This window comes from Haplochromis burtoni, unplaced genomic scaffold, assembly GCF_018398535.1.
Source record: "Haplochromis burtoni strain Fernald_Lab_line unplaced genomic scaffold, NCSU_Asbu1 Contig_31, whole genome shotgun sequence".
NCBI classification, from domain to species: Eukaryota; Metazoa; Chordata; class Actinopteri; order Cichliformes; family Cichlidae; genus Haplochromis; species Haplochromis burtoni.
Window position 1 is genome coordinate 2,579,100 of NW_024582392.1, and position 25,361 is coordinate 2,604,460.

Here is a 25,361-nt window from a genome sequence, read left to right on the forward strand (position 1 = left end):
ATAACATACTATGCCCACTGCCCACCATGATTTAAAATCAAAACCAAATAGTTGCATACATTTTTGAGCCACTATGTAAACAAATGCTTACTATGATAATAATGCATGTCTATTTGGGGAAAACAAAATACAAGCTTCCTATAGACGTGTAGAAACCGATGCAGCACTGTTCTTGCTGTGCAACAGTTAGAAAAATGAGTGAGAATACTTCCTTGGAAATATAATTATACATTTATGAATTGAAAACGGCCCTCCGGCACAGTACTGGCGAACTTTTAGCTCTGTTGGAACTGTAGCTCTTGGGGAGAAGAAGGAGGGGGGCAACCCCTGCCTTCGGAGATACAAAACACCTGAGGACTCGCTTCAGAACCAGCTGCAAGTCGTCTCTCTTTCCATTGGCTTAAAACAAAGACAATAACATGATAACTGATTTTTGGTTCTACGCAATTTTTAACCAGCAAAGTTTATTTATATATAACAACAGTACAAAGTGAATCCTTGGCTTGCAAAATAGGTGTGCTTCATATTTACATTAGGTACACAATAATATATTATCATAACAAAATCAAAGCAAATAAAAAAAACAAGAGAACAACCTTTTTAAATATTTTAAGTTTCTTACAATTTTTCACAACACTTTTATAAAACAAGAACAGACAGCCATTATTATTATAATCATCATCATCATCGCCAGTAATTACTATTTTACAGAACTCCAGTGTCTACAAAGGGTTTGTTTACAATGTGTTTATAATGGAAGGATACTCATTTAATACGTGGTGAGCAATACACTGATCTGGATTTTTCAGTTCCTGTCTGATGCCAAAAAGCAAACACAAGAAATGCTAATTTAATTCTTTGTTTTGTATAAGGAATGGCATACGCCAGTCGAAGCCACGACACCATCTCTTCGGCAGCATACTTCACCAGGAGCCAAAAAGAGCACAAAGCATCTTCAATTAGTAATCAACTTCATCTGAAAAGAGGTTGTGTTCATGAGCATCTCTCCATATCACACAACTGGCAGTCAAATGGGATTCTGCACTGCAGAAAGAGTAAACAAACTTCTTTTCTTCTCAGTTCAAACTGAATTAAAAAGGTTTCTAGAAATGAGCATACAGCATGGAAACAAGCTATTATTTAGTAACAAAAAAAATCTCTTTCACAAAAAAAAAAAAAAGGTGCATTCAGCTGTGATTTAAGACATCTGCAAATGGAAGAATTGCCATTAGGCTGACGATGGTGCAGATCGATATGGAATACCAGGCATGACTAAAACATAAATTGTAATGCATGCAAAAAAAATCACACACAAAGACAAAATAAAAAAAACAATCAAAGCCATTCTTCACCAACTTGTGTGCCTGATTTTGTTCATCACTATTATATATAGGGCGAGCTCATCTAAGAGTTGGAAGGACTGTAATAAACATACATTTTATTCCTTGGAGAAGGAAAAGGCATTTAGGTCCTGTTAAAATGATAAAAAGCATTACTTACATAAAAGCAATGTGAGGTATGAGGAGGATACAATTCTATTCGCTGAAATTGGGAAGACACCTTAATCAAAAGGAAGAAGATTTCTGCTTTGAGTCTGTACTGTGTGTGTAATTGTGTACCTGTAGATGTTGAGCAGAGGATTAAGTAGCAAGAAGGTACAGAAGTGTATTGCGTTCACAACACACAGAAAAAACTAAATAACCTATGGCAAAACTTTAACATTATCAATAGTTACTAGATCTGGGCATTACAATTTAAACGTTATGGATCTCCCAAGTTCAAGAATATGATCTTATGATCATGAACAGATTTCATTACTAAAAGATCAGTTCTCGTACTTTGTGAAATAAGTTATTGCAAACAACATACAAAGTTTTCGAATCAATGTCATGTTTACTGCAAAGAAAAAGAAACCAAAAAACTTAAGTTTAAGAATCAAACTCGGCTAAGGCAGTTATGTTATAAGTTATCTAATATCTCGCTTTGTGTTGGCAAAGCTCTTCTGTAAGAAGCTGCTTTTTCAGATGAATAAACAGATGAAATGGTCTTTCGTAGTTCTGCCCCCACTGGTCGGGTACAGTCATAGCACTCAGTCGTCACCTCAGCCTGCATTTCTCCTTGCCTGTTAGTTTGATGTTTTTTTTTTTTCTTTACATCTCCTGATCACACTGTGAACACAACTGACTCAGATCAAAGAGAAGCTTCAAAGCTGGAGTAGGAAACTAGAGCTAAAGGGGTTTTCACTCTTTCTACCTCTCCATTGCTCCTCATTTCTCAAGACTTCTCTTCAAACAGCTCAGGATGCCGAGTACTGCACGAGGCAACGTCTACCTTAGCAAGGCCACAGCCTCTTCACCTTTCCTTTTACTGCATCTCACTAAGACAGTTCTCAGCCGAGTGCCAGGGCCAGGTAACAGTACAAAAAAAAAGAAGAAAGAAAAAAAGAGAAGAGAGAAAACAAACCTAAAGGGCTCTGAAGCACTGAAAGGACGGTGCCCTAGATGAGAAGTAATAGGTATGGGAACACTAAGCAGGTGGGTATCTAAGGCCACGGAGAAAAGAAGCACCTTTCACCCACCTTTATCATGCTCTCAACACACACAATTGCAGTACACTGTACAACTCTTTACTACTACCTTTTTTTCAAGTACTTGATGTAAACAACAAGCAAATATATATTTTGGAAGAAATGAAATAACCTATCCAGAGGATGAAATCTACAGTTTGTTGTCATCCAGCTAAAGTCTGGAGAGTTACATAAGCTTCTAAGCTTGTTAATGTTTGGTTCAAGTCAGGAGATGCATCACATGACACAAAACACACTTTAACTCTGTTTTTCTTCTTATTCTCAGTTCTCTCTCCCCCCCCGCTTATGTTTCGTACCTTTAGTGAGTTTGAAAACTCACCATTCCAGTTTTTAAGTCTTCTGTTTTAACTGAATATACACTCAAATATGCGAGTGTTGCTTCCTCTGTAAAGCATAAACCGATTGTGATACATTTGTGAACTACTTGAAACACCGGGATCTTTTGGCACTTTGTCAAACTAGGCCCACGCAGACTTCTTATTATCTGTGCGAAGACATGTGGTGGTTAGGTAAGATCTTCCATCAGCTAACATTTCAACTGGCCAACTAAAGTGTGACTCACTGGCACTTGAGAAAAATAAAAGACGGACCCTCAAACACTTTTGATGTGTGACACCATGCATGCAAATTACACAAAAGGTTGATCGAGGTCCCGAAAAGATAAAAAAAGTGGACATAAAATGTGAGCACAGAAACCAGCTGCTTTTACCTGCTCTTTTCAAACTGCCACTGTACCTCTGGATACTGCAGCCTACGCCACAGGCTTTACAGCATTAACAGACACTATAACGATGCACACTCTTCTTTAGAAGGAAAGCAATTTAGGCCAAAAGAAGCAGTTGGATGGAACAGGGCCAGGATGAACAAAATTGAGTTCTTCACACAACAAGCTACAGGAAATATCTATGAAGCTCAATTCAAATGAGCCAATTTTTGTAGTAAAACTTAAAACAGACAGACAAAGATACAAAATGAAAAAACAAAAATTTGTACATTCACATACAATGATTGGCAAGTATCAACTGGTACATACACAGATGAGCTAACTGCTGTAAAGAGCCTTTGATACCAGAGTGATCCTTATCTGAGGTCACCTCCTAATTACATGACAGATTTCATCATCTTCAGTTTAGGTGCAAGCATGCTGGCTTAACTTGTAATGACCACCACATGTAGAGTTCTGTTAACTTTTATGTGATGGCCACATGTTTTATGATTTCCTATACATATCTGATTAAATAAAGACCAGAGGCTTTGTCCATGTTGCGTGAAGCTTCAGTCCAAAGAGAGGAGTGAGAGAAGACACGAGTCATGGCCCATTTTATTATCACGCTAATCTAAAGTGGTGTTACGCGCTTTGCATCTTTACATAGCAACACTTTTGGGATCCGAGGTGGATATTTTGGAACCGCAACTGATAATATTCAAATGTACAAAGTACAAAAATAAAATCTGAGAACTCTGAATGCAATCTCAGCTGTCCAACATGAGATCTGCTCTTCTACTTCTCGCCTTTTTTCTCTCCGCCTCACACTTAGCCGCGAGTTGGTAGAGAATAAATCTGTTTCTCCATTTCTTGTAGGAGTCTTCCTCAGTATGACACAAACACACACTCATGCACACCCACACTTTTATGCACACACACACTCACGGAACATACAATTCCCTGTCAAACAGAGAAGATGTCCTTTGTGGAAAATTAAAGGAAAAAAATAAATACAAGCCATGTGGTTCCCTTCTCTGGTATAGTCTCTCATGCCAAAAGCTCCAGTTGCAGGGAGGCCTCCGTTTCAGTCTTCGGGCCCTGCGTTGGCACCGTCATGGAAGGAGGTGGGAGAATTACAAACTCAAGCAGTTGTATGTTTGTCCAGCTGTAGATACAGAGGTCCCAGGTCTGGTTCATGGTTTCAGCTCCCATCATGAGAGGTAAGTAATGCAAGACCTTTTTTGGTAGGTCACGTAAAGACTGTGGTCCTCTCTCTCTCTCACTTTCTCTCAGTAGTAGTCACTCTCAGCTTTCAAAGGACATGGCAGAAATGAGCTGCTCCACTTTGTAGGCCAACCTCTGCTTCCTTGCCTGTTCATCCTGATCCAGGGCTGCTGTGATCTGTGCATGACAAACCCCGCCCAAAAAACATCATCAATAAAAATATACTGTGAAACACTTGCTTGTTAGGATTTGTTCACAGATTCAGATCTAGTTACATTTAAAAGAAAATAATACCAATGCGCTTTTTAAATTTCTTTTCCTTTTCCCAGATTTCTATATGGACATCAGATAAAAGAAAAAATAATAATTCCATCACTCCCTTTGACTTTTACAGCTTCGAGAAATATTTGTGCATGAGTCTTTCGCGTTTTATCTTCTGAGCCCCATCTTTTAAATTTGGCATTTGTCAAGTTGGGTTCAAAAGACATTCAGACAGGCTCTCCTTTTCATTCTCTCATCTAGTGTCAGCCTTGTCATAATAAATCTGTGTAAGAGTGATGCCAAAATACATAGCGAGAGCCCTTCATATGCATTACCTTTGATATGAATCCCTGTATCCAGATGCTGCAGCCATTTGAATACATGCTTTCTGGTGGCACTGTGCATCTATTTGCTACTCTTGGCTACACTTGAATGCTGTGCTTTACTTAATTATTAATATTTTAAACAAAATAATTCATCGACCCATCTTATGCAATATGCATTTTAAAAAGTTCTGAGGTAAGGGATGAATAAAAAAATGAAAAACGCAACAAAAAAAAAAAATGTCATCTTCAATGTACCATTTATCCCTGTCGAGTGTCATTTCAGCTCACTCATTTATCGTCTTTGGTTTTATATGCAGGCTCAATGAGTTATTTTGTTCTAAAATACACCAAAAGATCTGCTATTTTAGACACTGTGTTATTTAAAAATATTTTCTCAATGTCCAAAGAATGTAATTATCGTAGCAAGAGCTTCTTTTTGATTGGCTTATTAACCTTTTCTGTAAATTTGACTTGGAAATCATATCAAGAACTGCTTTTTTTCCTTTTTTTAGCATACCATGGCAAACCTTTATTTGCTGCCTGTCCAGATGCATAACACAGAGTCTGACTTGCCCACCTACCATCATCCACTCATCTGCGTAAGTGCTCTTAAAGGCTGGCAGCTACGTAACAGAACGTTTCCTCTTCTACTTTGGGCCCGACAGCAATCTATAATTAATCTGCAGCTCTGTACGCAGGTGTAGCTCCCACTGCAAACTCCCAAATCCATTTAAGCAAGCTGAAGCTCTGGTCTGGTTAGCCTGACACACAACCTTTGTGAAGGGCTGAGTAAGAATGAACAACTGTTAATGGTGCTAGATGAGGTTTTTACGCACTGTACTCTGCTAGATACTGCAGGAGCGATGGTGCACGTATGTGTGCGAAGTGAGTGCGTTTGCGTCCCTGTGCATGTGTGAATCAGACAATGGCAACTGCAGCAAAAGCGAGCATATGAGATTTATGGCGAGCAAAGGGGAAGCTGACTGGATAATGGGTAAAAAGAGAAGGAATGCACAGGGAGGAGGTAGAGAATAAGAGAAAAAGAGAGAGGTACTATGGTCCAACATAAAGGTCAAGTTAAAGCTTCCCAGAGGATGTGCTGACATTAGAAGCCGAATGTCTCTATAAATGCCCTCTCTTTCTTTCTCATCGTCTTCCCTCCTTTTTTATGCTTCCTGCGATCTGAGAGGATGTGTGTGTATTGCCCATGATTCTGCTCATGAGAACCCTATATGACAGATTGTCTACTCTAACTCGGCACCAGCAAAAGGACAGAGCAACATGCTGAGAGCTTGTAGACATTCACTTTCTTCTCTACAGATCAAGCGTGCTGCCTTGTTAAGCCCAGGTCTCGCTAGACTTCTGGGCTTTGGGGAAGTCTACTGAAGACTCTTAGCTGACCTCGCCAACCTTTTCCAGTTATGAATAGTCTGGAAGCACCAAGGGCAAAATATAAGAACATTAAAGTGCGGGGCAAATTTGTGGCACGCCTCTCGTTCAAATTACGCTCACAATCTGCCAGTAATTAGCGGCTGATTGAGTAAGGCGGCAGCTCATTACGCAATCAGTGCCTGGGACTGCCCTCAAGGTAAATTCTGTAAATGAACAAGCTCAGTATGTAGTTCATAGGAAGGATTTATCACAGAGTAACAAAAGTTTAACAAGACTGAGATTCAACCTCACCTGAGAAACACGCCAGTATCATAGATCATATTGTATAAAACTTATTTTCAGGAATTTACGCAACACATGCAGTTTGACGAGTTACAAAAGAGAGTGAAAATTAGAGACAGTAGAGCAGGTTGAGGAATATGTTGTTAATATGGGCAGTGTTTCACTAGGACAGAGGTACTTTAATTAGCAAATACCCACATTGCTCATCCCTCTTTCTAAAATGCCAAAATAGTCATAACTAGCTGGAATTGATAAGTACGTTATTCATTATTTGTGCTTTTTTATTGTCTGCAATCAAACACACATCCCTTTACATTCCTTCTGTTATTCTCACTCAAATGCCTGCATATTACAGATAGAGGTGCTATTCACTGCTGAACCACTGGCTGCTCTTCAGTTGTTATGCAAAATAAGTGTAATCAAAACAACAAAAACAAACACCTAAAACAAGAAAAAAAAAAAAAAAGGAGCACAATGCCAGACACACAATGCATCTGAATGACAGGTTTGAGACCACTAATATCGCTTACCTCTTCACTGTATTTGCTGACGTAATAATAGATTTCGTTGAGAGCGCTGAGCATGTTGAACTCTGTGGAGTGGAGTCTGGCTTGTTCTGCCAAATAGGCATTCATGTCCTGGTCACTAATGGCTGGCAGCCGGTTGATGTCGGCATAGTACCTGGGGATACAGACGAGGGGCAACGTCACAGACTCGCTGAGTCAATGCCATAGTTCAACTGAGGCTTAAATTCTTTTATACAGTATTTCAAATTTGGATCCATTATATCACTTTCACTAACAATGAATGCCTGCTAACAGTCACTGACAAAGCTTTTACTGAATCTGGCTGAGAAATGAATACATGAAAAAAGAGCATTATGAATCAGTTTCCCCAAAGATCCAACTCTCATTGTATGAGGATACAAAAAAAAAAAAAAAAAAAAAAAAGATGTGGGGGGTGTTACCATGGTGTATTAAGTGAATGCAACGGCCCCTACCTCTCTACCCAGCTCTTGTAATTGGGGATATCTTTAGCATAGAGCAGCTTATTTGATGGAGAGTCTTTGCCCAGGCGGTGCTCTGAGGTGGAGCAAGAATCCATGAAGGTTTGCGCTACTACAGACAGACAGGCGTCCGTGATGCTGCTCTTATGGATGTCAAAGACAAACTGTGGGTTCTTGATCACATTTACCCAGAAACGCAAAGGAAGGCTGGCAGACAGAAATAAAAATAAGGGAAATACAGAAAGGCGTTAATAGATAGTCACATGCAATCTTACTTTTACTGTCTTTAGTAGAAAACCCCTTACCAATTGCTTTTCCATGTGTGACGTACGTCTGTGTCGTGAATGCTGTGTTTGTCTGCCTGCTCATCCAGGAAGTCAAACATGTATTTGATGGCCAGGGGAAGGGTGCTCCCTCGGTGGACTGTACTGAACAACGTCTCAAACAAGTCATCAACAAATTTTTGTAGTGTACCCTAGTAGAAGAACGAGAGTAAAGAGATTAACAATGCATGAGCAACAAGAAACAACGATTATAACAGAAGAAAAAGCCACTGTGAACGCAGCATTATCATAAAAAGTGACAAACTTTTCTGTGGCCACAGAAATGTATGAGAGAATACTGACGTACCTTGGTTGCTAGCAGTCGGGTCAGATAAATCTCAGAGACCATCTTGCTGCCACGATCTCCTTCCTTCTGATCTCCATGCTCGTGGTTTTTCACCAGATGCCAAACCTTTACACCACTTTCTAGATCGGGGGTAATCATGGGAGCACGTGATCGGAGGCTGTCTGGACTCCCGGTGTAGCGGAATGAAGAGTCTGTCCAGGACAGGAAAGAAAAAAGGAGAGGGGGGGAAAAAAAGCGATAGAGAATTATTAGCAAGCCTAAATGACTGTGATTAAAAAAAGCTTCCCTTAGGTGTAGCATCATCATGTAAATTTAGCATGCACTCACACCTACTGTACATAGAACACCCACAAACAAACCCACACAAGAACACACATACACAGCCCCTTTCTCATTTCCATCTCTGCTTTGTAACTCATTACACAGCCAAATCCTCTGCGCTCCTCCTCCTCTAAGCCATGCTATAAAGGAAATTGCAATAATGGATAATTTCTAAGAACAACAAAGTAATGAAAGGGAGGAGGAGTTGTGGTGTCTAGCATTGCACGGATTAGTAATAGCCATCTTGAGACTTGAATCTTAAATGACACAGAAAATGGATGAAAACAAGACTTTGACCTCTGTCCTTCACATGCAAAACCAAATTATTATTGTGCAGGACTAAAAATACTAAATATGTATTACTCTGCTTATTGACTCTACTTTTTCTTCTCTCTGTATGCCATTATTTATCTGATGAGTATTTGCTTTTCATCTTATTCATTCTCTGTCTCTTATATAATCCCCGTCTCACCGACTGAGACACTGTTGTGCCGAGTTCCACTTAAAGCACTCATAATTGGTTCTTCCTCGCCACATTGTGCCAATGCCAAATGTCCCTGTCATCCTCTAATCAATACATCAAAAGATTCCTACAGCAACTTGTTAAGCACTGTAGCCACCATCCTTCATCCATACATCCCTACCTTTGTGTACCTCTCCTTTTTATTCTCTCAGAATGATACTGCTTTCACTTTCCTTAATTAGTTGTCATCATGGCAGGTGGCTCTCTAGAGATTCAGGATCTGAGCATCCCAATGAGGATTTCTCTCACATGTCTTCAAATGCCGAGCTGAACAACTAAGCTTTTGCTGCCAATAAAACCACATACCTTTCAAATAAGACCAAACTGCAGCTCTGGAATGGGCACTAGGGACACTAAGGGATGATGTATGCACTTGTGTGCAGGGTGGATTGAGGACCCAAATCCCATCCTAATCCAGTCACTGTTTTTTTTTTCTTTTGCTATTCTACTTTTTTGTAGGCAGGGCTATTCTTCTGCCTGCACTGCAGTCTTTTCCTAACTCCCCGAAACACTAAGCAGTGACCTGCAACCCTTTCCTGCTTGGCTGCAATTCGCAGCTCCCGGACAGAGCCAGTCAGTAGGGGAGTGTGTTCAAGCTGATTTTAAAGCTAATAGGGGGTTCTGGGGGTGTAAATTGAGTCAAGATGCTAAGCACCGAACGTGAAATTGGTATGAATCGATCAGCAGGTGTCGAGGTGCAGCTGTGCCCGCTGTGCCAACCCATGATTGATGAGAGCCAGGATCATGCCAGCAGAGGCTTTGCTCTTTATGCCGTGCACAACCAGCTCCAATGCCTGAATAGAATATATGGGTATAAAACTCCAAAGAGAACAAATTAAGCTTGACAAGAAACAACCTACATAATGCAGAGAAAGTGACTTTCCTTTTGTAGTTGTACTCTTTTTTTTTTTTTTTACATTAGTTTGGTCATCCATCATCTTGCCATCTCTCCCAACAACCTTTACGGTGTTTTGTTCAAAAGAAAGTGATGACTCAGTACGCTGCAATCTTCTAAAGGTCATCATTGAAAATATCGTTACACTTTATTTTTCACAGCACATAAACTGAAGATGATGGCCCATTTTGGAGTGTCCATAGGTGTCCACTGTTAACATTTGTAAATAAGCATAATTGGTTGGAAAGATAAGGATGCTGTTAGCTCTTTTTCTGAGTTAGATAGTTTAAAGGCAGCGTTCACCTAGTGCCGATCCTGATAATTGGCTATGCTCACTTATCTTTTTCTGTTTGTGTGAAGTATCATTCACAGAGAATAATTAGCAATCACAAGTTGTGTGCTGCTGCTGTGTGTTTGGCATAGGACCAAATGTTGGCACCCGGCAGCACAAACAACAAGCACATCTAAAGCATGTGAACGCCTGCGTGCATAGGCACTGCATGTACTGTGTGCATGCCCACGTGGGCACAAGTATGTGTGCAAATAGCAGCCCAAAATGTCCCGCAGAGAACGGATCTTCATTATAAAAAATATTATAGCCTCAAAACTAAACAATGGCTTTCTCTGTCATTCTCTCTCAGTGTTCTTTCCATACCATCCAACAGAGGTTGGGCCTGAACTGTGAGGCAAACTGCAGCATTCACACAGTTGGAAGGGGGGGGGGAGAAAGCAGCTAGAACCTCTCTAAAGAGAAAAAAAAGAGTAGACCATTGCTTTGGGGAGAGAAGATTTCCCTTTGTTTTTATCTGAAACAACTAATGTAAAAGTACTTTGATGTATCTATCAAAAGCAGCAATAGCACTACATCAACATGGATTTAACTGATGGCTAACCCTCACAATCCTCCTGTAATTACCTAATATATATGCTACATCAATCAATACAATCAATGCCAGCCAAAACAAAGGCATATAAAGAGCAATCATGTCTAGTGACTCACCGTATCTGCTGATGGAGGTGCGCGATATGCTGGCTGAGGAAGGGATGTTGTATGATGAGGTCTGCTTTGGCACTAAAGCCACCACACAGCGGTCCGACACCTGTGTGATGAGACAGATTTCACAAAAATCAATCTTTTAAATAGAAAAGAAGCATTCCATGTTCATACATGTGTTAAATATCTCTCTACTCCTAAAATAAAGTCCCACTATTCCTTGTTTAAAACCCATTCTCCGGAGAGTTTTGTGGGCCACCATCACATACCGCGTGTGTGTAATTTATTTATGTATCACATGTTCTCACAAATGTTTCATACCAAAGAGAAGACTACAAATGGGAATGTAGGGGACTGAGTGAACAGTCCCATGAGCAAAACACATCTCAAACCCGTACATCCTTCCCTGTCATATCTGCACTCCCTGCTGTTCTCTACCACAGCCCTGTGGCTTTTTTCGGCAGAGCAGAGTGCTGTGACTGCATGATGGCTGTACTCAACATGACTGTCATTGTCATCACCCTTCACAAACCTTAGAAACATGATGTAAGCTTTGGAACTGGGATAAGATGCCGAGAGAAAGAGAGAGGAAAATGGAAAAAGAGAGTGTCAGATGGAGAGAGACAGAGACTAGAATGCTGAATGTCTCATCTTGTGTACACTTGACACCACTGGAGAAAAAAAAATGGGGTACGCAGGTATAATAATAGCAATAGAGGAGCAGCGAGTGAGAGTCAAAGAGAAAGACGAAGAAAAAAGGCTGTGTAAAAGATGTTGCGTCATGAATAAGACACAGACACTGGGGTTTATCCCCACCACCCCACCCCTGTGGTGTGGTAGCCTGAGAAAACCTGACATAACTTACATTTGAAAGGACATCCTCAAAACTCTTTTTAGAGATCTTTCATCAATCTAGTATTATAATTAATGGGTCAAAAAATGACAGTTTAGTTACAGTTATGTGCTACTAGTGCAGCTACAGCAAAGGAATTTAGTCTGGAAAATGCAAAACACAGCAAACAAAACCGGTGGTTCTTTTCTGAAAACCAAAACAACAAACAGCTTGTTGGCTGGCATTTACAGCTCACCCTAAGGAGGGATTTCTGCTTCAAACCCAGTGAAGAAAAACTGATGAGCCTCTAGTGGAGAAATAAACAAAAGGAAAATGCCAGGCTCCAAAAGGAATAACTCAAAGAATCTATAGAAAAACAGGAAATTAGGCTTTTCATTTTCTTTAGCAAGAATGGACCCTTTTGGGCTCTCGTTGGGAAATGAACCACTGGTTACTGGGATGGGCATTTATGGTGCTTTTCCCCGTTCTGGAAAGCCACCTTCTCTCATTCATGTCTTCACCCGTTATTTCCACTTTCATAAACTAATCTCAGCTCTGCTGTTAGCTGGAGTTGCCATCTGGTCTCTACTGAACAGACACTCGAAAATGGGGATAAAGTCTGGAAGAATCCTCTTAAAGCAGCAGCTCAGGCACCAAGGCCTATTGAAGGGAAATGAAAAATCTGCTTCCTAACCCCCCCTCGCGACTAGCATCTTCAACTGTCTCTCTCCCTTTTCACCTCTTGTGCATTTTGCTTTCCTAAGCTTAATTTCTATGGCCTCTCCATTTTATAGCCACCTCTTGGCTGACAATCCACGGACCAACTCTAATATACTGACAGCGTGGACTTCCGTAAAGTTTGCACCGCTATTCCTGTGATACATTTTCTCCTGGGAGCATGAAATAGCTTCTCTGCACCCCCTCCTTCCACTCCCTCCATTTCTCTCTCTTTCTCTCTGCTTTTTATGGCTGACATAGAGGCTAGAGCAGAGATGGGTCCTTGTGATAGTAGTAAATGATTGAAGGCGTGCAGATTCGCCCTTCAGGGATAATCCAGTGTGGGGCTGATAGTGGGCAGGTGTGATAAGGGCTGTGGGCCCTGCCTGTGATAAGACCTTCCATTAGACAGTACAGAGTGGACCAGACAGCAGAAAGTGGTCATCCTAGATGTTTTTTTCCCCTTTTCCCCCCCTTCAGCCCTCCCCACACAAACCCACTGTTCTGGTCCAAGCCTGTTACCCCTTGGTATCCCATCTCGTCTGGACTGATGCCCTCAGATCATGATGCTTATCACACCTACGGACTCTGCCCACTAGCTTGGAAACACATCATCTGTGCATGTTTGTTGTCAGAACTGAAAAAATATGAAATGGGCTATTATACGCAAACATTTCTTTCTTGGATGGCAACAGGAAAAAAACTTTAATGCAAATTTCCATTACTTTATAATGGGATATTAGTTCTTACAAATATTTCGGCTATAAATAGACAATAGTTTTCCTGCTAACCAACTTTTATATTCCAACTTGACAGTCACAGCATTAGATTAATGAACACACAGAAAAATGAGCAGTATCTGTTGTGTCTGGGGTTGTTGAAAATAGCCTAAATGCCCCAAGTCTGCAATCTGGGTAACCGGACTCTACTGGTGTGGTTATCAGTCTCTCCTCTTCCTACTCCTTCACCACAGAGGAGGAGGACACACAGAGGTCACCACTCAGGCTACAAAAACGTTTAAACCGCCCTTATTTTAGCATTTTGCATTTTTAGGAAGAAGCAGTATGGAAAATACGTCCACTATATTCAAGGGAAAAAAACAGTCTATGCATTTGCCCCACAATTGGATGTGGAATAATATCATCTACTAAATAACCTTGTTGTCAAACATAATCAAAGTAATTGAGTGCACCGTGCACTGGGAACAACATGCTTGGCCTGTCTGCAATTTGAATCATGGGGAAAAACAACTCTGGCTACAGCTCACGATAATGCCCACTTTAGGAATTGTCAGTGCTGCCTTCAAGTGATCTCAGTAATTCTGTAACTCTGTAATTCTGTTTACTAACTATCCAGTAGCTCCCCCACCCCCATCTTTGTCTTAAAATGACAAAAAAAAAAAAAAAAAAAATGACAAAAAGGGAGGGTGGAGGAGGAGGAGAATGGAGAATGAGAAGAAAGTGCCAGAAGAGCTTGTCTTTGACAACGAGGAAGATTAAGTAGCAAAGCAAAACTGAAATCAACAATCAGTCAACCCCCCAAAAAAAACAAAAACAAAAAACAAATTCAAACCCAAAAAAACAAAAACACATTATGCAAATTATTATTATCCAAAGGATAATATTTCATCTTCAGTTTGGATGAGTACAACCAAGTGAAATGAGAATATATACTGTTGTATATACAGTGTTACAGTGTGCTTCTATACTTTTTAAACCATGCAAGAAAGAGTAAATAAAATAAAATAAAATAAAATAAAATAAAATACAGAAATATTGGAAAGGTTGGAAGAAGGGGTTTGAGTTCCCTCCCTATGAATCCAAAGGTGATGAACAAGGAGTCTGAACTCATTTTCAGTGTGTACATTTATGTTTATAATTTTAGAGTGGTTGGGAAATGAGGGGGAGAGCAGGGAGGGTGCAATTCCACATTCTGGTTGTGTAAACCATTATTTCCCATGTGGCAGAGTAAATAGCCAATGGGGTTTCTTGGGTTGCTGTGAGCCCTATGAATTTTAATGCCTCTGTCTAGTCCCTGTGTCTCTACTATGAGAGAATTAGCAAATACTTGAGCTGATGTTCAGACTCACTTTGCATATTTCAGACCCCCTTTCACTATTTCCTGCTTACCTCTTCCCATTTTTTCTTCAAACATTTCCCGTCAGTCTGGGGCCTAATGAGCTGAGCTTCCTTCTTTTCATATGTAGCCAGATGTGTTGTCACAGCTGCCAATGCAGTGCCATGATGTGTGACACAAACACACACAAACTCATACATAGGGGACTATTGCCAGCTCATCAAAACAGCAATGAAGTTTCAAAGTCGTTCCATCCTACTTTGATCCCTTCCACCACTGACTGCCTAATGTTGCAATGCCCCGTCTCCTCCTCTCCTTCCACGCTGTGTTGCCCTGCACTCTACATGGCGTACACTACTGGGCCTTCCATTCTAGGCACGTTCTTACATCCATAATCAATAGCAGTCAGAACTGCTATTGAGCGAGTAAATAAGTTAAATGTCCACACACATGTCGCTGTGTGTCCTGTTGCATCCCTTGGCTAACGATGGCAACCAAACTGTGACAGAAAGAACTTGAAAAACAACAACAACCACAACACAGGCACATTTTTGGTGTGGAAGCAAACATACTGAACTGCTTTATCAAGGATGAAAGCACTGCAGTGACCAAGAGGTAGGCAGAGCTTGAGAGGAAGGCAGAACAAAAGTGAGTGGGGAAAAAAGTCAAGGGAAGAGGAGATCTTATTGCTTGTTAGCGAACTAGAAAAAATAGAAAAGGGAAACGCTAAGGGCAAAATATACACAAAGCAAATATGTAAGTAAATAAATACATAAATAAAATGTGGCAAAGGGGAGATAAAGGTGAGAACAAAATGGAGGGTGACAAGCAAAAAAAGACAAAGGGGAAAGAAGCTGCATGGTGCCAAGTCCTGTGTGAAGGACACTGTGATGTGTCCCATCTTCTAATGACTCCTACATCTGTTAAATTATTCTGCTTGTTCTTCTGGGGCAAGAGTTCAGATTGACCCCCTACTGTGAGGGCTTGAGCTTCACCACCTCGTAGCCATTTTCTGCTTCTAGATGTACATGTGTCTCCTTTCCCCATGGTCCCAATTTTCAAATCCAGCCAAAGCTGCATCCCAGCTCTTAAGCAGGTAACCCAGAATCAAACTCCATGCAGCCTTTAAACAGACTGTCCCCCTTGACTGGCTAATGAGAGCTGACTTAGGATGCAAGATTCATGACCTGGGGAGATAGTTATGAATTGCCTGTTTATTTCTTTATTCCTTTTGTTCTTCTTTTATTATCTTATCTGTGTCTTCCACTAACCTCGTCTTGTCCCCCCCCCCCCCCTTTGTTTATGATGTGAAAAGCCTTAAATTTCCCAGAAAAAAAATACAGAACTCTCCTTATCAGAAAGCCACGTCTTTAGCGGCCTCCGTTTCTCTTTGTTAAACAGAGGGCAACAGGTTCGCCCATGGGCTCTCAAATTGTGGGGTGTGAAAGGAGGTTCCAGAACTGAAGAGACAGAAGCAGGCAGTCACAGCGGGACTAATTGTTGCCAGCATAGAAGTCAGAGAACGACAGAGAGAGGGGAAAGAAAGAGAGGGAAAATGAAAGAAGGAGAGCTGCTTTTCCTCCCCACTGGAGCAGCTTCATCTCTCCAGGGAGGGGGGAGAAGTGTCAACTGAGATGCTGAGAGTTCATCTCTCCTGCCACCTGTACAGTAATTGTCCTCTATTCGGAGTCACTTGGATTACACCAGGCATGGGCATGCAAATGAGGGGTGGAAAATTGGCTGCCTAAAAGTCAAGAGCAGGAAACATCAAAGTTTGCCAAAGTGTGCGGCACAATTTGAATGGTAAAATCCACATCAGGAACTAAAATGAGACGGGGGTGTTTTAAGATGTAAAAAGCAAAGTTTGAGAGTGATTAGGAGGAATGTTGCTCTAAAGCATTTGTGTGTGTTTACCTGGTAGTGCATAAGAGTGTTGAGTCTCTTCCAGTCATTTTCAATCTTAGTTGTGATGTCTTCATCTTGCAACACCACACGAGCCATTCGTCCCTGGCGCCATTCTGAAAGCGCAAAAACACAAATACTGAATTATGAACAACCGCATAGTGCAAATTATACATCATAGTGAGCCATAATTTAAAACCATATGTGGAGGATGCTGTGAAGTTACATAATATTGGTTTATGCAGTGTTTCCAGAGATGGCTCTCGTGCAGGGCAACTGTGAATTCCTATGACACTAAACCAAACTCTCACCTTCCAGTTGGTGAAATGTAACCTGCTTAGAATAAAAGCACTCTACAACCACACACACAAACACTCACACACAAAAGAGCAGATATAAGTAGCCTGTATTCTTGTACGGCTCTCGGCATGTGCGCTCCTCTCACAGACTTGGATTGACACGCATCTTAATTAAACATTACACACGAACAATTGCAAGATGTATATTCAGGCAGGCTGCACACTTTAATTGGTACTTGTGTCACTTACGCAGCAGTTGGCCCATCAGGGTCAGAAAAAAAAAGAAGAAGAGGAGAGCAGACAAGACAGGATGAAAAAAAAATGAGCAATGAGAAAATCACCTCCTTTCAAAGGAAAAAAAAAGGAGGTAGGGGTAACAGGTAGAGATTATAAGCACTGTGGGAGGGCAGCAGCTGACAGGTCATTGTGGGGTAATGAAATGATAAGTATGCTAAAAGTGGAAAGTGGATAGCCACTGTGGGCCTCATACTGGTAGCGATCATCAAATTGCTTCTCATTCACTAAGTTCTATGACTTTGTGCATCCGCCAGATGACCATATGATATTCCTGTTTGACATAAAATACTCCTCACACCCTCTAACCTACACTCAAATCTCCAGATAAAGCTGAAGAACAAAAGACGCTCTTATAGAGATGCAATTATTTTTGAGAGGGAGGCAATAGATGCACTGAGAGCGATACTGTGGACTGATGGATGGTATGCAGCAAGCTGTGTTTTTTTCTCCTCTTCATGCATATGAATAGAAAACGAGAGACCGAGAGAAGGCAAGGGATGGAAATGGCAGTGCCGCTGGTTTGCCATTCTGCCAGCTCTTACTTGTGTTGGCCACTCACACACCCACATCATAAACACAAACACGCACACACAAAGACGAGCCCACTTCTCTATCTCGATCTACTTTGTCTTATTGGCGCTACCAAACAGTAAAAGCTGCCAGACGGAGGGATGCGCCGCATACTGTCAGTCAGTTTGATAGAAAGCCTGGCAGCAGTACACTGAAGCTGGTTACCTGGCTGGGCTGCTAGAACACAGCTTTTATCACACTAATGCACCAATAATCTGTACACATGGCTAGATTTTCTCTGACTGATACATTAATCTGTGGGTGTGAAGGACTTTACACCTGCCAGCTGCATCTGTGAGTGTTGTGTGTGTTTGTGTATTTATTTGTGCTCGGGTGTGTGTTTGCGCCCTACCGAGGTCCATGTCGACAGCACGAGGCCGCTGAGAATAGGGCATGTTCTTGTAAACAGCATCCAGTATCTTTTCCTTCACTTGGGTGATGGTGTCACAGTTCAGCACCTTTACTGGAATCTCTGGACTGTTTTCATTGTCTGGGTTCACACAGTTTAGGATCTGGAGTGCAAATAAGGGAAAAGAGAAGAGTGGGTGAGGGGACGAAATATCAAAGAAAGGGAAAACGTGAGAGCAGAGCAAAAAGCTTGAGGTGTCCTGTTACTGGCTGGACTTTGGTCCAGCTTGAAGCTTTGCCCTCATTAGAGTCTCCTCGGAGCATGGCAGGAGCTTTGAAAAACCATTTCCGCTCTTGCTGGCATCCAGAAATCTAATTTCACACCTTCGGCGGGACACCAATTTCCAGCTCTGCCGGGGTGTTAGCACGTAATGAGCCAAATTCCCAGTCAGAGCAATCAGAGCATTGTCATGTCACATGCTGACTCTGTGAGTGCTTTTTTTTCTCTGTGCATTTGTCTGTGTATATAGAGGGCTATGTTTGGTGTGTTCCAGTCTCCACAGCCACCCACTCTGATGTTGGGCCAACACTGGAGGTAGTGGGATAATTAGTTAATTTTCTTCCTGCACTAGAATGAAGAACTCCAACATAGCAAACATGGCAATGACATCTTAAAATCTGATTTATTGTTTGGTATATTGGAGTCTGTGTGTCTGTGCATCTTGTGAGCAGCATTTTAGCCACAATCTTACTTAGACGTTTCTTAGTCAAGCACAACCTGTACTTCAGTATGCCTTTGAGCCAGTGTGCACAGTTCCTGTGAGGCTGGTGAAGTGTGACTTACCAGGGTTTTGTACTCGATCTGTTGGCGGATGAGCTTGTCTTCACTTAGGGAGTAACGGGCCTCTCCAGTGATAGCGTCGATGGGCCCCTTTTCCATCTGCTGCTTGATGGCGCAATACAGCATGAACAGAGGCTCCCCAGCACACTCCTGCACACACACAAACAAATCCACAGATTCGCACATGAGAACAGCATGTAACATCAGATTTTTCAAGATATCAAAATAAACAAAACAAACTATCACTGTATTGGACTAACCTTGAGAAACTTGTGAAGGAGGAAAGCGAACCAGTTTGTCAGCATCTTCTCTGCAACCGATTCTGTCCTGAAAATGCATTAACAAGTCTAAATGTTACTTTTTAGAATCTTATTTCAAAACATTTAGTAAGAAGGAATTTAATATTTCAGGAGGTTATAAGGTTATAAACTACAGGGAAGGTATCTTGACATCACTGACCACAGACAGACATCATGGATGTCAGTCTGTGGTCACAGTGAGTGAACAGAGCAGATCAGAGAGCGGGCATTTGTGCATGTACGTGTATGGCCTGTGTGTATGTGTGCGTGATTGAGTATGCATGAGTGTGAGCCAATGTGTGCGAGCTTGATTATTCACGTGTGGTTCAACACAGTGGGACATCAGCAGCTGTGACAAGCCTCAGCTGTTGAGAGAGACGAGTGCTGTCACTGCCAGGTAACGCCTGATCACAGCCAAAACGATCTCCTCTCCTCTCATTTCCTCTCTTCTTCCTCCTCCGTACCTCCTCTCCCTTCCCAGTCAATCACACAGGGGGTACAGCGTACTGCCGGGCTTGATTGGGCATGAAAAAACACAAGTGTGCAATGACCCCTCGACTATTTCTATCACAGAGAACATGAGAGGACAGTGTATGACTCCTTTATGATTTCGACTCATATCTTTCTCTGAATGCCAGACAAACATCCTCCCACTGCCTCATTAGCACCATCATGGGACACTAGAGAAGCAGAAGCTGCACTTAAATAAAAAACAGAATCCAGCCAGGTGGGAATGGTTAACGAGCATGAAGCATAGATGAAAGGGTTAGTTCTGGGTGGACAAGCACCTGAGACGAATAACAACAAGTAGCTTCCACCTCATCTAGTAAAAGCGCTTCTACCTCACTCTGTTGTTATTTGACGACTGCACAAGGCTTCCTGCAAAGAGATTTAAAAATGCTACCTGGAACACACCAATACCAAGCTGTTTTGGAACACAAACTGTTTTTTAACAGCTAGCTTTGGCCTGTATTATCGTCAGTGTCATTCCTCCTGCTAGCTCTAACATAGCTACTACAAACACTAATCACAAGTTAACATGCCATGGTAAAGCGCCCCATAGGACTGCACTGCTGTTTGAAGCCTGCGATTGTCACCTGGCCGTGAATGATCACTGCCAGTCAGTCTGTCCATGAGCATTGCCAATTTAAATGACAGTGCAGTGGAAAAAATGACCCTCTTAATGTAGCAGGAAATTACTGTGATTACTCTGGTGGATATGATGGAAGGTCTTTATAGCATACTGTGCTGAACTGGGGATTAGCTGGAATCGGAGCAGCCAGGTATTAAAGACAAGTTAGAAGGCTTCCGTCTCCTCAATAGTGCTAGGCATGATTATACCTATTCAGGCTCTGAATGGACCTGAAGGGAGATTATGACTATTGTGGAGATAATTGCGTTAAGTCGTGTTTGAAGGCTATGAGCAAGAGTCTGGGACCAACGCAGAAGTCCCAGCAGGATTGTGTGAACCAGCGAGGTTACAAGAGCCAACAATTTAGTCAGTGAGACGAGATAAAGCGTCAGTCATTCTTTCTCTCTCATTAAATTGAGATTGAATGAGGTATTGGTCTATTTTTTACTTGCAAATACAAAACTTTCCTTCAGCTCCAGGACAGAGGAGCAGAGGTTATATTTTGTTTTGAATGATGTGCGGTCGAATTGTGATGTTGTCTTCCACGCCTGGAGGCTATTCCCCTGCCAACGAGAGTGCTGGCCAGTCTATTGGCAGCTTGTTGAGAGGATGGAGACTTGTGTGACAGCTTATTTGAAGTGCGATGCGCCAGCGGGGGGAGCGTGTACATTAGTTCACCCAGTTTCAGGTACAGGATGAGGGAGTAAACAATGCTGAGGAGCTGAAAGATTGCACGCTTTTGTGCATGTATGTCTGTGTGTGTGACAATGCATTCTCTTTGGGCGGAAAACATACAAGCTCTATTGTTCTGTCCTCTTTGTCATTCCATATACGTATAGTCTTGCACCACTTATTTTATTTATGGGAAATAGGTCCACCGATTTACTGAAATATGTAGATATAAATGGAAATAAAATATATAAGGCAAAAATAGACATTGTACAACTCTACCAAGCTTGAAAGTGTTATGACCACTTTTATTCTTCAGCACAGCCTGAATTTTTACGCAACCTTTCTCATAATTTCTTTAAGTAGTTCTCTAGGCTTTTTGAGGACATTCCAAAGGACATGCATTGGATGTTGGCTGCATTCTCTGTACACATGATCACCAAAACATTTAAAATATGTGGAGCTTTGGACTCTGGGGAGGCTAATCCATGATTGACATGGATGATTGACAAGGTCTCTCCAGACCTTGACTATATTTATAATCATATTATAATTAAAATTGGTTCTTTACTAAGTTTTCTGTTATGTGTGTACACAACACTGGTTCATCCTTTGGGTTAGGTGGCCTTTTGAGCTTGAATGGGTCATAGGTCAGTGTTGGTTTAACAAAAACACATTCCTCTGAAAATGGAGAACCTTGAAAGACCTGCAGAAAGCCTGAGGAACTGTTGCTTAAGACCGTTTAAAACTATAAGAAAAATCTGGCTCTTTGGAAGCAAAATACCAAGAAATAAGGGGTGGCTCAAGACTTTTGCACAGCACTATATCTACACAACAGAGAGAATACATACATAGAGAAAGACACAAAGTATTTCTCCAAGGTTTCAAAAAAGTAATTTGAAAACATAATAAGGATCCATAAGAGCCTGAGGCTGTGTTTTCATGCTGAATAAACTTGAAGGTATTGTGGAGTTTTTTGGACAATACTCCAAATCCCTGAGTAATTGCCCTCCTTCCTCTACAAGAATTCACCCCTCTTTATACCCCCCACCTCATGCTTACCATGTGCCCCTCCCTGCCTGTATGAGACTTGAGTGTGTTAGAAGTTAATGGAACCTATTAAGTATTTTAATAAGCTCAGCAAGTCTCGAAGAAGGAAGTCAAATAAAGCCTTTGTGAGGGGGCTGTGCTGACTCCCCTTTAATATCTCTTCACTTGAATGTCGGGCGGGGGGGAGCCCTTTGTTCTCCTCCTTCTCCTTCTCTTCTTGTCCTCCTTCTCATCTGCCTCCACTTCCTTCTTTCTATTAATTGAGTTTCATTAATGAACATCAGGATTTCATTATCCCACATAGTGCTTAAGACAGGCCCCATCTCTGGTCTCCTAATGGCAGCTAGGGTGGACTGGGGGGGCTATTTTAGCAGCCAGTTGAATGTCTTTCAGTGAAACTAATGCCAAACACAATACTCACTCTCTTAATAATGCTGTACTCCATTGCTCTGCATGGGCGGAAATCTCATTACAAAAACGCGTAGGAGAAAAATAATACAAGATTGAAAAGTCTCAAGGTGATAGAAGCAATGTTCAGTGATTCCATTAAAAGAGCATTATAAAGAAGAGAAAGTGAAACTGGGTAAATCAAGAGGCTTTGAGAAAACTTATAGATGGAGACAATGGAGAAGAGACTTTAATGCATAAAAAAAGCATGTTTTGATAGGGGTCATTTAATCTGTAAAAGTCTGAGAAACTGGAGGGGCAGAAAGATGGCCAGAGGACAAGGTACATATAGAGAATGGGAGAACTGGAACGGTAGGACACAGAGAGAACGTGAACACAAGAGCACTAATGGTGGTAAATACAATCCAAACAATATGGGGTGCTTCATCAACTCCACTTAGCGCACTGAAGAGTGTTAAAATCAAACACAAAGCTTAGATATCACTTTCAAAAAGCTTTTAGGAGAATGAAAGTGACTGTGAGCCAAAATCATTCCTTATCAAGGCAAAGACAACAGAAGGTATTTGAAATCTTTAAATACCAAACAGACAGGAGTTTCTCTGAAAAACAACCCTCAAAAGAGCACGAGTGCACCCTTCAAATATGATTCCAGGAACTTAACTGACTGGGGATGATATATGCTGCATAAATGCAAGATAATGTACAATGTGCTATAATTTGTTTTCACTAGTCTGATATGATTGATGGTAAAATGGGGCCTGGCACTCTGCTGAGCTTAAGAGTAAAAAGTGCGTATATGTCGCATTGCAACTGGTGTATAAGATTTCCAAATTCCCCCCTGGCTTTCAGAGACATTCAACCTACCATCAAACTTTCTCAGTGACAAGAGCTGTGTTGTATTCCTTTCAGCTACAATGAGGTTAACTACTTCCTCAAATACTGCAGATGGCAATGGTTTACTTTTTATGCTTACTCTGCCAAGAGGCATGTCACACGGATTCATTTTAAGTCTGTGACATAATTCTTTAACCCGTTCAGTGTCAAAGATCAGAAATATGTTTTTTAATTGCTAGCTGCATATTTATTAAAGTTATATACATATTAGTCCATATATCCTCACGTCTACAGTTAGTAAATGCACCATCAGATCTGTGCAGACACCTTACACGTTTTAAGGAAGAGGGCTGTTTCTTTAACATGCTGTTCCATTTAACCCACCTTTAAACCTGCACACTTAGCAAGAAAGCTGCATACCTTGAAACTGCACAAGGATATTAATTAATTAACATTATCATTCCCAATGTAGTGTAGATAGTGCATCAGCAATTAAATACTCAAATATAGAAAACATGCTATCTGGAGATAATCTCCCCGTGTGAGAGACAGAATATTTGAGAGGACTAGAGAAATTAGCTGTAATGGAGGCAGAGGTGGTGAGAAGTAAGAGGAGGTGCGGTGTCAATGCTAATCAGAGCCTGCTTTTACAATCAGCATCTTGAACGTGCTGCAAACTTAACTTGGAAATTTATCTGTGGAAAGACTTGCAAACCTCGGTATAATCTGCTCAATTAATAGGCTTATTAGTTGTTTAATTAGAATTCCACACCCGACACCCCTCCTCCCCTTTTTTCTGTGCAGAAGCTAGTAACAGCATGGTGCTCCAGCTTCCCACACAAACTTACTGCACAGATAACAGCTCAGTTCGATGACAAAGCTGTGCATATATACTGTACCTGCTGTGTTTTGTAGTATAAATATACACTACAGTATATAGCGTTCATACTCTGAACACATCTCACTGTAAAGCTTTAAATGTTCCCTGTAGAATTTTCACAGACGTCTTTTATTAAAATACCTGTACATGGGCACATAAACACACATACACTTTTGATGTCAGAGATGTGCATATACGAGCAACTGCAATCTTTAATAAACAACAATTTGAGGTCACTGCATATTAAACTCTGGTTACCATTAAATTGTGGGATCGTGATGAGCTGCTTAAACCCATCACAGATGAAACCAGTTCTCAGTAATTGTAGCTTTTGTCTTTATTGTTTTCTCTTGTAGAGCCTGCTAGTTTGAAAACTTGGTTTGAATTGAACTGAATGAATAAAGTGATTTGGTTGCCTTGGATGTCCTTGATGTATGTTGCTGAACTATTGTAGTTGTGCGAATTTTGCACAAGTGTAAGCTCACAAGTGTAAGCTCACTAATTATGCATTAGAAATTCATATCACCGGAATCCAATATAGTCAGCACAGATTTATATCTGTGTGTTCTAACAAGGATGATATCTACAGAAATACGCACTGTACCCCAAAAGATACATGATACAAAAGCACAAGCATATGTCCAAATACAGCTATTTTATTAAAGCAACAAAACAAAGGGCATCTTAGCTGGAATAATAGCAGGTGTTTCACTACCTTGTTATATGTAATAAAAAACAAACTGAGGAGACGTGACAGAAAAAACAGCTGAACGGGAAAATGGCAACAAAGCACAGCCCAGCAGCCTCACTCTACGGCCTGCACAAACACAATTACTGCTTAGAGAAATGTTCAATTTGACTATCATCACAGATGTGCGAGTGTGTTTGAACGTGTGTGTGAGTCAGCTGGCTGGCTTCATGTCGGCTTTTCTCCAAATAGGCAACGAGGAAGACAACAACAGCAAAGAGCCATGTCAAATCACTAATCCCTTAAATTTTTCATAAAAATGGGGACTGAAATGTAAAAACTATAGGACATTTAGCCCTCCAGGCTACAAAG

The 25,361-nt window shown here is 41.1% G+C and overlaps 1 protein-coding gene across 3 annotated transcripts in view; it reads right to left on the reverse strand.

Moving 5' to 3' along the window:
- Window positions 1-430: 430 nt before the first annotated feature.
- Window positions 431-25,361, reverse strand: part of plxna2 (plexin A2) — a 159,063-nt gene continuing 134,132 nt past the window's right edge. For all 3 annotated transcript variants that reach the window (XM_005918898.2, XM_005918897.3, XM_042219343.1), the window contains 10 exons: window positions 19,290-19,356; window positions 19,033-19,179; window positions 18,193-18,352; window positions 16,687-16,790; window positions 11,154-11,253; window positions 8,415-8,605; window positions 8,090-8,259; window positions 7,779-7,991; window positions 7,309-7,459; window positions 431-4,694 (listed from right to left, as the gene is read on the reverse strand). In XM_005918898.2, coding sequence (XP_005918960.1) covers window positions 4,599-4,694; window positions 7,309-7,459; window positions 7,779-7,991; window positions 8,090-8,259; window positions 8,415-8,605; window positions 11,154-11,253; window positions 16,687-16,790; window positions 18,193-18,352; window positions 19,033-19,179; window positions 19,290-19,356 — 1,399 coding nt within the window. In that variant the 3' untranslated portion in view covers window positions 431-4,598. The remainder of the gene's footprint in view (window positions 4,695-7,308; window positions 7,460-7,778; window positions 7,992-8,089; window positions 8,260-8,414; window positions 8,606-11,153; window positions 11,254-16,686; window positions 16,791-18,192; window positions 18,353-19,032; window positions 19,180-19,289; window positions 19,357-25,361) is intronic.